Source organism: Carcharhinus amblyrhynchos, chromosome 15 (assembly GCF_965287045.1).
Source record: "Carcharhinus amblyrhynchos chromosome 15, sCarAmb.v2.hapA, whole genome shotgun sequence".
Lineage (NCBI taxonomy): Eukaryota > Metazoa > Chordata > Chondrichthyes > Carcharhiniformes > Carcharhinidae > Carcharhinus > Carcharhinus amblyrhynchos.
The window spans coordinates 69,210,158-69,224,172 of NC_137338.1; the positions used below are offsets into that span (position 1 = coordinate 69,210,158).

At 45.5% G+C, this 14,015-nt stretch overlaps 1 protein-coding gene across 8 annotated transcripts in view; it reads right to left on the reverse strand.

The window, feature by feature from the left end:
- mcf2la (mcf.2 cell line derived transforming sequence-like a) overlaps positions 1–14,015 on the reverse strand; it is a 197,054-nt gene that overhangs the window by 19,174 nt on the left and 163,865 nt on the right. For all 8 annotated transcript variants that reach the window (XM_080204142.1, XM_080204143.1, XM_080204144.1 and 5 more), the window contains 4 exons: positions 13,136–13,261; positions 5,806–6,027; positions 4,537–4,629; positions 1,490–1,568 (listed from right to left, as the gene is read on the reverse strand). In XM_080204142.1, coding sequence (XP_080060268.1) covers positions 1,490–1,568; positions 4,537–4,629; positions 5,806–6,027; positions 13,136–13,261 — 520 coding nt within the window. The remainder of the gene's footprint in view (positions 1–1,489; positions 1,569–4,536; positions 4,630–5,805; positions 6,028–13,135; positions 13,262–14,015) is intronic.

The following is a 14,015-nucleotide window of genomic DNA, read 5'->3' on the forward strand; positions in this document are numbered from 1 at the left end:
GCAGATGAGGGAAACCTTTCAGTTGTGCACGGGTATGTATAGCCCCTAGGGAGAAGGGGACGAATGGCACTGCCAGGGGCAGGCCAGCTGGGGAGCTCCACTGGGGGAGTGGGTTCCTTTTATTCATCAGTGGGGTGGGGAGGGGGCAGGTGGTTGCCTCGGTACCTGTATGGGGGAGGGGTTGCCCTAGTGCTTGTTGGGGGGGGTGGGGGTGCGGGGCGGGTGTTAATATATAACTGAGACCAGGACACCTTAAAGTTGGCGCCCTGACCTTTGTGGAGTGAGGGGCCCCACCCCCTGCCACCATGAAAAACACACCCCCAAATTTTCTGTGTATCGACTACTCGATTAGCTAATGGATTAGATTATGAAGAGAGATTGAGTAGCTTGGGCCTGTACTCGTTGGCGTTTAGAAGGCTGAGGGGTGATCTTATAGAGACATATAAGATAACGAAGGGGCTAGATAGGGTCGAGGCAGAGAGATTCTTTCCACTTAGGAAAGAAGAACTAGAGGGCACAGCCTCAAAATAAGGGGGAGTCAGTTTAGAACAGAGTTGAGGAGGTTCTTTCAGAGGGTAGCGAATCGCTGGAATTCTCTGCCCATTGAAGCGGTGGAGGCTACCTCGTTGAATATGTTTAAGTCACAGGTAGATAGATTTCTGATCGATAAGGGTATTAAGGGTTATGGGGAGCAGGCAGGTAAGTGGAACTGAACCACTTACAGATCAGCTATGATCTTATTGAATGGCGGGGCAGACTCGAGGGGCTAGGTGGCCTACTTCTGCTCCTATTTCTTATGTTCTTATGTACTCCAGAATCTGAGAGAAAACTCGGCTTTGTAGCTGGAGAGGTACATGCTGGTTTCCTCACCCCAGCCAGCATTCTGTGCACAGAGTGTAAGATTCTGCTGAGTGATTGATGGCTCATACCAATGCTAAACTTGTAATGAGATTGTGATGCTTCAGTAACTAAATGTTAGTGCAGCTAACTTATCCAATAGCAGCCTCCACCCCTCCGTCCCGCCCCAAGTGTAGGAACAAGAAGATCTGCCCAGTAAAGCTCTAAATCCAATAACCAATACACAATTGAACTATGTAACCCCACAGTGCTCGATGGTGTTTACTGAGAGAGGACAGTCACAGTATGGGAATGAATGGGAACTGTGCCACATGCTTTCTGTCTTCCTGTTACAGTCCAATGCTCCATTTAATGCAGTGAATAAGAAACATTTACAACTTCCTCATACCAGCAGTTAGTTATAATACCGAATCTTAGTGCTCTGTCTATCTGAGGGGATTGGTGGCTTGTATTATGGGATCACCAGGAATTCTAAAAACTTCTGCATTTGCTAACATTTCTTGTGACAGAAAAATGATCGACCATAAATAAGTTTCCTCCATTATCTTTAATCTGGCAGAAATAACTAGCAACTTGCTATCACAGGAGGACATCAGTAACTTGCTCACAGTTGTTTGCACATGCTCCTTACCTCTACGAGCTTCCAGTTGACCTGTTAAGACTTTTCTTATTTCATTGACCCAGATATTTTTAACTTCATGTGTTGCTGCCTAAAGAAGGAGAAACACATTCATGCTTACATCTCGCAGATATATACTGTGATTCCAGAAAACTTCAGGGCCAGTAGACCCAGGTTACTACCTTCATTATGATACTGTTAAGCACTACTCCATCATTTAAAGTTGCATTGCAGAGGCTGGGCTACTTTGTTGTGGAGAAAGAGAGACCAGCACCAAAAACGTCAGGGTGAAAGCTGACAAGTGTGCTTTCATTTTCACGTGTCCAAAGTATGGTATGAAAATAAGAATCTCATCCTTATAGTTAACTAATTACTTATATTCATGGAAGTCAACCTTCTCAGCCTTGTCCCTCACCTGCAGTGTGGTGACCCTCAGGGCAATGCCCAACTCTATCAGATGCAGGCGTAAACTGGTTGAATTTCCACTGACATGAGATAGCCAGGGAGTAATAATGTGCTTCAAGATGGTGGTGACTGCCCTGTGCAAATGCCATGCCACCCCGTGGGTCCTGCAAACTTGAATAGGAGCAACATTGGAAAATAGCCAGGAGTGAGACTTTTATATGTTTTTGTGTCTCAGTGTTTGGTTAAGGGTTAACACCAAGATAACCGGGATGTTGTTCATGATTCAGTCTCTTGCCATTCAAGGAGATGTTGAGTTCCCTCTCGATGCTGCCATTGTGGAGGTGGTATATACTTGAGACCGTTGTATTGCTGCGGGGCTGAAGGTACTATATTTCCAGTAGTTTGCCAGCTTTGCAACATTGTTGTTTGGTGTTGCCTCTAGTTTAGAAAATGTCCGCGCCTGAGAGACACAACAGGTATCATCAGCATAGATGAATTTCCATGACAGGGTTGGAGGCAGATCATTGATTTAAAGATTGAACAGAGTTGGGGCTAGAACATATCCTGGGGAAGCCCATTAGACTGTTTTCTCCAGGCACTTGTCACAGCAAGGCCTTTGACAAGATACCACATGGTAGGTTGTTGCATAAAGTTATATCTCACGGGATCCAGGGTGAGATATCTAAATGGATACAAAATTGGCTTCTTGACAGAAGCCAGAGGGTGGTTGTAGAGAGTTGTCTTTCAAACTGGAGGCCTGTGACCAACAGTGTGCCTCAGGGATCAGTGCTGGGCTCGCTGTTATTTGTCATTTATATTAATGATTTGGATGAGAATATGGGTGGCATGGTTAGTAAATTTGCAGATGACACCAAGATTGGTGGCATGGTGGACAGTGAGGAAGGTTATCTCCAATTGCAGCAGGATCTTGATCAATTGGGCCAGTAGGCTAATGAATGGCAGATTGAGTTTCGTTTAGACAAATGCGAGGTGATGCATTTTGGTAGGTTGAACCAGGGCAGGACTTATTCAGTTAATGGTAGGGCGTTGGGGAGAGTTACAGAACAAAGAAATCTAGAGTGCATGTTCATAGCTCCTTGAAAGTGGAATCACAGGTGGTCAGAGTGGTGAAGAAGGCATTTGGCATGCTTGGTTTCGTTGGTCAGAACATTGAATACAGGAGTTGGGATGTCTTGTTGAAGTTGTACAAGACATTGTAAGGGCACGCTTGGAATACTGTGTGCAATTCTGGTCACCCTATTATTGAAAGGATATTATTAAACTAGAAAGAGTCCAGAAAAGATTTACTCGGATGCTACTGAGACTTGATGGATTGAGTTATAAGGAGAGGCTGAATAGACTGGGACTTTTTTCTCTGGAGCGTAGGAGGCTGAGGGGTGACCTTCCGTAGGTCTATAAAATAATGAGGGGCAGAGGTCAACTAGATAGTCAATATCTTTTCCCAAAGATAAGGGAGTCTAAAACTAGAAGGCATAGGTTTAAGGTGAGAGGAGAGAGATACAAAAGTGTCCAGAGGGGCAATTTTTTTTACACAGAGGATGGTGAGTGTCTGAAACAAGCTGCCAGAGATAGTAGTAGAGACGGATACAGTCTTGCCTTTTAAGAAACATTTAGATACTTACATGGGTACAATGGGATATGAGCCAAATGTGGGCAATTGGGATTAGTTTAGGGGTTTTATAAAAAAAAGGGCGGCATGGACAAGTTGGGTGGAAGGGCCTGTTTCCATACTGTAAAACTCTATGACTCTGAGATGTGCCTGAATATCACCCATGTCCAATGGCGTCAGTAACCCATGGAGGGAGAACTCTTGGGATTTTAACAAGGAGACCAGTATGTCATATGCTGCAGTGAGATTGCAAAAAACAGCGTCAATTTTGAGGTTCAGTAAAGGTCGCGTGTGCTTTGCCCTGTCCGAAAACCAGCTGATTCAGATTTCAAGATTTTCTTCACCTCCAGCTCTATCTGCTTGCTGTAAGTCGAGATGCTCTAAGGCCTTGCAGCACGCAGACAGCAGAGATATTGGTTGATAACTTGAAAGTAGATTTGGGTCCTTGCCTGGTTTTGGGGGGCTGATGACTTTGGGCATAAGCCATGGTTTAAGCAGTCTTCCTTCACAGATAACCATCGTGAGGAATTGAGGGCATGTGGACCAAGGTGTTTGAGGGACTTGGGAAGCAGCAGTGCCAGGCTTGACTGTAACATGTCCAACTCCATTGCAGTGAAGAGTTAAGGACACAATCTGAAATTAATCCTGCAAAAGGCTCTTCACTCAGTATCAGGTTATGAAGTAAGCCATTTAGGACTAAGACGAGGATAAATCTTTTCACTCAGAGTGATGAACTGATAAAATACTCTACCACAGAAGGCTGTGGAGGACAAAGCACTGAATATATTTAAAAAGGAAATAAATTTCTAGACTCTAAAGATATCAAGGGTTTGGGAGAGTGCTAGAGGATGGTATTGAGTTGAAGATCAGCCATGTTCATTGGATGGTGGTTGCAGGCGAGAAGGGATGAATGGCCTATACCTGCTTCTATTTTTGTTTTTGTTTTCACTTCTAATGGATCATTAAACTGTTGTGTTTGCCTTTTAATGTCTAACATTTTCTTATATCCTTGACTCACACCTACCTGTACAATATAAACTTCTTCTCTTGCATTGTACCAAATTTCAAACTTCTTATTATCTCCCTTAACATTCTCAGTGATACCAACAGTGGTCATCTGTAAAATGGAAGAAGTCATGTAACAACATTTCTGCAAACACATTACAAAATGAATTTCTCTAAATTCATTTACAGGACATGGGCATCGCTGGCTACTCCAGCATTTATTGTCCATCCCTAATTGCTGTTCAGAAGGTGACTGGGAGCTGCCTGCATGAAGCACTGCAGTCCATGTGGTGTGGGTACACCCACAGTGCTGTTAAGGAAATAGTTCCAGGATTTTTGACCCAGGGACACTGAAGGAAAGGCAATATATTTACAGATCAGGATGGTGATGGCTTGGAGGAAAACCTCTAGGTGGTTTCCAGAAATGTGCTGCCCTTCTCCTATTTGATGGTAGTTGTCATGGGTTTGGATGGTGCTACCTAAGGAACCTTGGTGAGTTCCTGCAGTGCATTTTGTAGATGGTACATACTGCTGCTACTGTTCATTGGTGGTAATGGAGTGAATATTTGTGGATATGGTGCTGATCAAGTGGCTGCTTTGTCCTGGATGGTGTTGAGCTTCTTGTGTTGTTGGAGCTGCACTCATCCAGACAAGTATTCCATCACACTCCTGATTTGTGTCTTGTTGCTGTTTTTACGTAGAACAATGATACTGACAAATTTAAAATGGAAAACCGGTCTGATTTCACATTGACTTCATGCTCCATTTCAATAAGGAACTTAATAATGAATTACTGCATTGGGGCGGCACGATGATTAGCACTGCTGCCTCATAGCACCAGCGACCCGAGTTCAATTCCAGCCTTAGGTGACTGTGTGGCACTTACACATTCTCCCCATGTCTGTGTGGGTTGCCTCTGGGTGCTCCAGTTTCCTCCCACAATCCAAAGATGTGTAGGTTAGGTGGATCGGCCATGCTAAATTTCCCTTTAGTGTCCCAAGGTGTGTAGGTTAGATGGATTGGCCATGGTAAATGTGAGGGCCACAGGGATAGGGCTGGGTGGGATGATCTTTTGGAGAGTCAATGCAGACTCGATGGGCCAATTGGCCTTTTTCTGCACTGTAGGAGTCCTGTGGTTCTATGTTTTAAAGTTACGGAGGAAAACAATTTGCTAATGGTGAAAGATTGAGCCAATTCAAACGCAGTACTGATGGAGCCTCAGCCAGGACAGTGGATGAGAAAGGGAAACACTACCGAACTTGCTCAATGTGAACTGGACATTACTTACATGCAAAGATTGCTTATAACTGTAGGATGGGGCTTTCTCATACCCTTCGCCATTCTCTTCTCTCCTCTTGCAGAAAAGCAATGCTTTCTCATGGAGGAATAGGTGCCTCTGCATTGGTTTGAATCGAGCCAAATCTTTGACTTTAGCATGACCCTTCTTATGGTCTGTCCAGACATTGAACGAACCTTGCATTAAAAGCTTACCAAGTTCATTTAAGTTCCCCTGTTCAAAAAGAGGGATTACAAGTCTATGATTAAGAACTTAAGTGATCAACATGCAATTGAACAAAATATTGATGCAGTTAATATGGACAACTTAATATCCTCGAACTTATATTCCTCCTGCATTATGCAGCTGCAGTGAGGTTTATTCAGTGATTCATAGAAACGTTCACATGCTCAGAAATGAATTGGTGAATCAGTGTAACAGCATCTCCTGTCAGCGTTGCTTCAAGTGAAGCTTTCTGCCTGTAGTTGTATTTAACCCAAATCTGCACCAAGAAAACACAACCGCACTTCTGCAGCTCAGGGAATCAGTTTGATTCATTCATCTTGATTACCCCACAGCTAGCAGACTGACTCATGTACAACATAATTACAGCTAGCAGATTGACTCATGTACAGTGTAATCACAGCTGGCAGACTGACTCATGTCTAGTGTAAGCACAGCTAGCAGACTGACCCCATGTACACTGTAATCACATCTAGCAGACTGACCCATGTACAGCATAGTCATAGCTAGCAGACTGACCCATGTACAGTGTAAGCACAGCTTGCAGACTGGTGCATCTACAGCGTAATCACAGCTGGCAGACTGGTGCATGCACAGCGTAATCACAGCTTGCAGACTGACCCATGTACACTGCAATCACAGCTGGCAGACTGGTGCATTACAGCGTAATCACAACGAGCAGAATGACCCATGTACAGTGTAACCACAGCCAGCAGACTGACCCATGTACAGTGTAAAGCACAGCTTGCAGACTGGTGTGTGTATACTGTAATCATAGCTAGGAGACTGACCCTATGTACAGTGTAATCACAGCTAGTGGACTGATCCATGTACAATGTAATCACAGCTAGCAGACTGGGACATGTGCAGCGTAATTACAGCCAGCAGACTGGTCCATGTACAATGTAATAACAGCCAGCAGACTGGTGCATGTACAGTGTAATCACAGCCAGCAGACTGGCCCATGTACAGTGTAATCAGTCAATAGACTGACCCATGTTCAGTGAATCACAGCTAGCAGACTGACCCATGTACAGTGTTATCACAGCTAGCAGACTGACCCATATACAGTGTAATCACAGCCAGCAGACTGGCCCATGTACAGTGTAATCACAGCTAGCAGACTGACCCATTTACAGTGTAATCACAGCTAGCAGACTGGTGCATGCACAGTGTAGTCACAGCTAGCAGACTAGTGCATGTACAGCATAATTACAGCGAGCAGACTGATCCATGACAGTGTAACCACAGCCAGCAGACTGACCCAAGTGCAGTGTAATCACAGTTAGCAGACTGACCAATGTACAATGTAATTACAGCTAGCAGACTAGTGCATGTACAGTGTAATCACAGCTAGCAGACTGACCCATGTACAGTGTAATCACAGCTAGAAGATTGGTGCATATACAGTGTAATTACAGCCGCAGACTGGTACATGTACACTGTAATCACAGTTAGCAGACTGGTGCATGTATAGTGTAATCACAGCTGGCAGACTGATCCATGTACAACGTAATCACAGCTAGCAGACTGTGACATATACAGTGTAATCACAGCTGGCAGACTGGTCCATATACACTGTAATCACAACTAGCCGACTGACCCATGTATAGTGTAATCACAGCCAGCAGACTGACCCATGTATAGTGTAATTACAGCCAGCAGACTGACCCATTCACAGTGTAATCACAGCTAGCAGACTGACCCATGTGCAACATAATCAGAGCTAGCAAACTGACCCATGCACAGTGTAATCAGAGCTAGCAGACTGACCCCATGTATAGTGTAATCATAGTTAGCAGACTAACCCATGTACAGTGTAATCACAGTTAGCAGACTGACCCCATGTATAGTGTAATCATAGTTAGCAAACTAACCCATGTACAGTGTAATCACAGTTAGCAGACTGACCCATGTACAGTGTAATCACAGTTAGCAGACTGACCCATGCTAAGAAATCTGTCTTGTTTATCTGATGTGTTTCCATCCTTTCTATTCTTAGATGCAACCACCAAGCTTGCAACCCTCAAGCTGATCTAAACTTGGCAGCATGCTATCTTCACACCCAAGGCTCCCTACCTGCTTAAAAGCCCAAAGTTTCTCTGTATCCCTGCAACATTGCTATTTTGATTGTTTTCCAGGATCCCGATTGATTTGTTTTATTTCATTCTCTTATTTACTCCTGTATCTATTGCTTGTGCTATCAGTTACTTTCTGCCACCCTTTCTCTCCCCACGTCCCAGGCCTTACTCCAAATAATCACTCCTCTATCTTCTTACATTCCTGTCACCTGTTGTGATTAAATACAGCTGCATTATTTCCAAGGCATTCTCCAAGGGGGTCCATCAGATTCTTTTTGCTGAGTCCTTCCAAGGAACAGCCCCTTCTTCTTTCTCACTGAGTTTCCAACCCATCATGCCAGCTGGAATTAATGATCAGCTGGTCCATCAGCCCTCTGAGCCTTTCACTCTTGAATTTTCTGCCACTTACTTGGAAGGAGCTTGTGGTGATTTGTGGTGATTGTCCCTTTAAGGGCAACACAGTAGAACTTGGGATAACCAAATGGAATGAGAACGGGCAATCATGCCAGGGGGTGGAATCCTCTCTTGGGCAGAAGACATTTAGGGACTGGGGCAGCCAAGCGAGCTACCAGACTTTGCACAGTTTCTCTTATTAATAAATACCTGTTGTGTTTCCAATGAAGTTTGTCAATGTGCATCATTAGACTCGCCTACCGCGGCCTCACTGCAAATTATTTCAATGACCTCTTGGTAATGAAGCAAACTTGGCAATTAAGCACTCTGGACAAAACATTGCTATTAAACTTGCTGCCGTGCCATCTGACTGACTGGTCATGAAAGAAAATATTTGGCAATTTATTTACAATTGCATAACATCTCATGTACATGTTGTTGTTCAACCATCGTCGTCGATGAGGACCTTGACACCATTAGTCATTTTGAGGCTGGATGCGATGTGTCCGAAGATGACCGATCAGGCCAATTCGGGCACGGAATGTCCTGGTACATATTGGACAGACTTGTGTAGGCACTGTAGTTGTTGCGCTGGTGGCTCTGGACTTGCGCAGCTCGTGCTCAAGTTGTGCTTCAGCAATGCATTTTGCTTCGTAAGCTTGACAGCTGTTGTGGATGAGGCAGCGCCAGGTAGGGCAGTTTTTTGCCAGCATTTCCCAGGTGGTCGTGACTATGTCATGCGACTTCAGGGAGGCCTTGAGTGTGTCTTTGAAATGTTTCTTCTGCTCTCCATGCGAGCGTCTTCCAGCAGAGAGTTCCCAAAAAAGGAGCTGCTTGGGTTTGCGCTTGTCTGGCATATGGATGACGTGACCTGCCCACTGGGTCTGCGCTCTCATCAGCAGTGTATGGACTGATGGTAGACTTGCCCTAGAGAGAACTTCAGTGGCTAGTACTTTCACTTGCCATCTGATGAGTAATATTCTGCGAAGACAAGTCATGTGGAAATGATTGAGCTGTCTTGCATGCCTTCGATACACAGTCCACTTTTCATAGGCATACAGGAGGGTAGTGAGTACCACGACGATGTAGACCTTCAGTTTTGTTGCTGGGCTGATTCTTCGACGTTCCCATACAGTGGAGCACAGTCTACCGAAAGCAGAACTTGCCTTTGTTATTCTGCAGTTAACTTCTGTATCAATAGTCACTGCTTGGGAGAGGGTGCTGCCAAGATAAGTGAACTGGTCCACTGCCTCTAGTTTCTGCCCTTTGATTGCAATTATGAGTTCTGTGTATGGTGCTTGAGGGACAGGCTGGTGCATGACTTTGGTCTTTTTAATGTTGATGGTGAGTCCAAAGTTATCACAAGCTATGGAAAATTTGTCCATACTGACTTGCATCTCTGGCTCTGAGCCAGTATACAGGGCGCAGTCATCAGCAAAGAGGAAGTCTCTTAGAATAGTCTCCTTTACTTTGGTAATAGCTTGAAGTCTCTTCAGGTTGAAGAGCTTCCCATCCACTCTGAACTTGAGGCTGATTCCAGCAACACTGTCATTCTGCGTGGCAGTAAACGTCATGCTAAACAGTGTAGGTGTGAGCACACAGTCCTGTTTGATGCCACTGGTGACTGGGAATACCTCAGAGGATTCTTCACTATCCAGTACTCTGGCCATCATGGAACTGGCGTACCATCTGAATGAATTTGGGGGAGGGCAGCTGAACTTCTACATGATCCTCCACAGGCCTTGTTGGCTGACAGTGTCGAAGGCTTTCGCAAAGTCAACAAAGGTTGTGTAGAGCTCGCGATTCTGTTCCTGACACTTCTCCTGAAGTTGGCACACAGCAAAAATTATGTTGATAGTCCCACGACTTTTGCGGAAGCCACACTGTGACTCTCGAATCAGGCCCAGCTCCAGATGAGTGACCAGACAATTTAGCAGGACTGTTGCAACGGTTCTTCCTGTGATGAAGAGCAGTGAGATTCCTCGGTGGTTGTCGCATACTTGCCGACTGCCCTTCCTCTTGTAGAGGTTTACGATGGAAGCATCTTTAAGTTCCTGAGGAATGGATTCTTGCTTCCAAAAGGACTGGAACAACTCGGTGAGCTTCTCGATAAGTACAGGACCAGCAGCTTTGTAGACCTCTGTGGGATCTGCCCCTGGGGCTTTGCCACTGGATAGCTGGCTGACAGCTTTTGTGACTTCAGCTACTACTGGTGGGTCATCCCTGGCACTGTTGATATCAACCTGGGGAATCCTGTCTGTTGCCTCATTGTTAATAAATGACGGTCGGTTGAGGATGGCTTCAAAGTGTTCAGCCCATCTCTGCAGGATCAGAGCCCTCTCTGTAATGAGAGTTGTTCTATCTGTACTCAGGAGGGTGGAGCTCCCGAGAGACTGAGGTCCGTAGAGATGTTGAGGGCTTCATAGAACAATTTCAAGTAGTTTCTGTCAGCATATCCCTGTATTTCATCTGCCTTGGTGCTCAGCCAGGCATCCTGCATTTTATGCAGTTTATTCTGGACTGTTGTGCGAGCACTGGTAAAAGTAATTTTCTTGGTAGCTGATAATGGGTTGTTCTGACAGACCTGATGAAGATGGTGCTTTTCAACAAATAGAGCCTGTATCTCCTCATCATTCCCATCAAACCAGTCGTGCTGCTTGCGGGTAGAGGGCCCGAGCATCTTCAATGCAGATGAATGGACAGCATCCCAGAAGCGTTCCCAGTTGTCCTCAGCACTGTCTGCGAGAGGTAGGTCAGCAAGCTTGATTTCTAAGTCTTCAGTCAGTGCTAAAAGTATGCTGGGGTTCTTTAGCTTGACTGCATTGAGTCATTTCATAACCTTGCTTCCTTGTGGTTGCCTCTTGGATCTGATGTGGAGCCTCATTTTGGAGACAATGAGCCTGTGATCTGTCCAACAGTCAGCACCACACATGGCATTGGTCACTCTGACATCCTGCCTGTCTTTTCTCCTGACAATGACATAGTCAACAAGATGCCAATGCTTAGAATGGGTGTGCATCCAAAAGGTCTTGTTACATGTAGGCAGATGGAAGGTTGTGTTGGTGATGAGGAGGTCGTGCCTGCATAGGTCTCCATTAAGAGTAGGCCGTTACTGTTACACGTGTCCACTCCATGCCTCTCAATGACTCACTGCCAGACTGCAGAGTCACACCCTACTCTTACACTGAAATCGCCAAGCAAGATCAGCTTGTCGGTGCTGCTCACTGCTGATAGTAGGGCGTCTAGTTCTTCGTAGAATTTGTCTTTCAGCTTGTCCAGGGTTGTTCATTGTGGGGGCATAGGCGCTGATCAGGGTGGCTTGACTTGTGTTCTGTGGCGGAAGGTGTAATGTCATAAGCCGGTCATTCACACCCTTGGGTAGACTAGCAAGTTTCCGAACAAGATGACTCCAGACGGCGAATCTAATTCCAGCATCACGATGCTCATCGCTGCTGCGACCACTCCAGAGAAAAGTGTATCCACTTCCAGTTTCAGTCAACTGACCTACGTTGGCAAGACGAGTTTCACTCAGGGCTGCAATGTCAATGTTGTATCTTGCAAGCTCTCTGGCAACAAAGGCTGTTCTTCTCTCTGGTCTGTCTGCTGTTGGGTTGTCCGAAAGCGTGCACACGTTCCAAGTGCCAATGGTGAGCAGTGTCATCTTGTGTTTTATTTTGTTTGATCAACCGCAAGATAGGATCCCCACCAGCCACGGTAAACTGGCCAGGGTGTAGTGAAGCAGGGCACCTTTTCTAGCACATTCCTCATTCTACGGAGGTGAGCAGTGCATTCCTGAAGAGGACTGCTCAGTCGCCCAGTAGACGCTAAGTTACACTGCTGCTTCGGTCAACGGAAAACGACCATTCAACCTGAGCCGCCTGTGTGCAGATCCCTGACTACAGCTCCCAGTGTATCCGCATCTACTGCTCGTCCGTCGCCACAGGACTTCAAAAGTTGAACAGAACGATGATGATGATGATGATGATGATGTCAAGACTAGTGCTTGATTTGGATTAAAGTGACGGAGAGCTGCACGGCGTCAGCCTCACTCTCTCTTCCCAATTCCCATCTGGATCCAGTGGCAAGACAAGATTCAAGGCGGCTGGAGATGGGACTAGGCACAGTGGATGACCAGGATGTCTTCTGTATCTTGTCCTGCTCTTTGCATTTCACGACACTTGCAGAGACCGCCTACTTGACCGTTCGACCTTCCATTGGTCTCGTCCGCTCAATCCGCTGGAGTCTGTCTTCACATGCTGGGATAGACACCTCCCTATCTCACCGAGGGCTGAGACCCGTCGGCTATCCTCACCTGGTTTAGCTGGCTTGTTGAAGCTGTTGCCCGGGCTGTGGCCGCTGTCGCATTCAAACAGCCATGAGGAGCCACAGGTGAGAGCTGAGTGCCATATGGGGACAAACCACCCTGAAAAGGACGTGACATGTTCCCCCACCAGAGGTACTACCTCTCCCTGATACCCCACATATCCTAAGTACATAGTGTTAAGAGGATCAATGTCATGTGGCATCATGTAAATCCTCTCCTGGTTGGACTTTAACCTGGTGTTGTGAGACTTCTTACTGCGTTACGTAACCATAGAGCTCAGTGAGATCAGCTCGTATCTTACCTCATATCCCGTGATGGCAATCTGATGCATGGAGTCATTCACGGCTTTCAGAATTCCCAAGATAGCTGCCAGTGCTTCTTGCAGATCCTCCGCTCCCTCAGAGTTCTTGCTGTACTTCAACAACTCCTGTTAAAAACCAGACAAACTCATCAATTCCTCATGTGAAATCCAATTCTCAGATGTCAATGGACAAGTTTTAAGCTTATTTATTAGTGTCACATTACAATGAGGTTGGTGTGAAAATTCTGTAGTTGCCACACTCCGGCATCTGTTCAGGTACACTGAGGGAGAATGAAGCATGGCCAATGCACTTAACCAACATATCTTTTGGACAGTGGGAGGAAACTGGAGCATCCAGAGGACACTCACGCAGACATGAGAAGAACATGCAGACTCTGCAGAGACAGTGACCCAAGTGGGGAATTGAACTCAGGTCCCTGGCGCCGTGAGGCACCAGTACTAACCAGTGTGTCACCATGCATTCTCATCAGCATGTTTGAATACAGAAATTCCCTTGTTCATCCTCTTCAAGTCCTACCTCTCAATAGGTCAAGATATTTAAAATTAATGTTCCTTTGCAACTTTCGAGCTTGTGCATTGAATTTGATAGGTACACTACTCAGTGTGTAATGAAGAAGTTTGCAGGATGTAAGCAGAGACTTGAGTGTTGCTATTCCCTTTGGGAATACCCATTGCTCCCAAATGTATTGAAGGTAGGAGCAACAGGAAGAAATGAAGTTTTCACCAACTCCAGTGGATCCCAGGACCTATATAAAAATTTGTGATTGGACAAAAATGAAGCAATGGAATTTACCTAGTTTATGTCTGGCCATTGGAATTTCAGTTTGACTATCCATTTAGAAGACTATAGATTTCAATA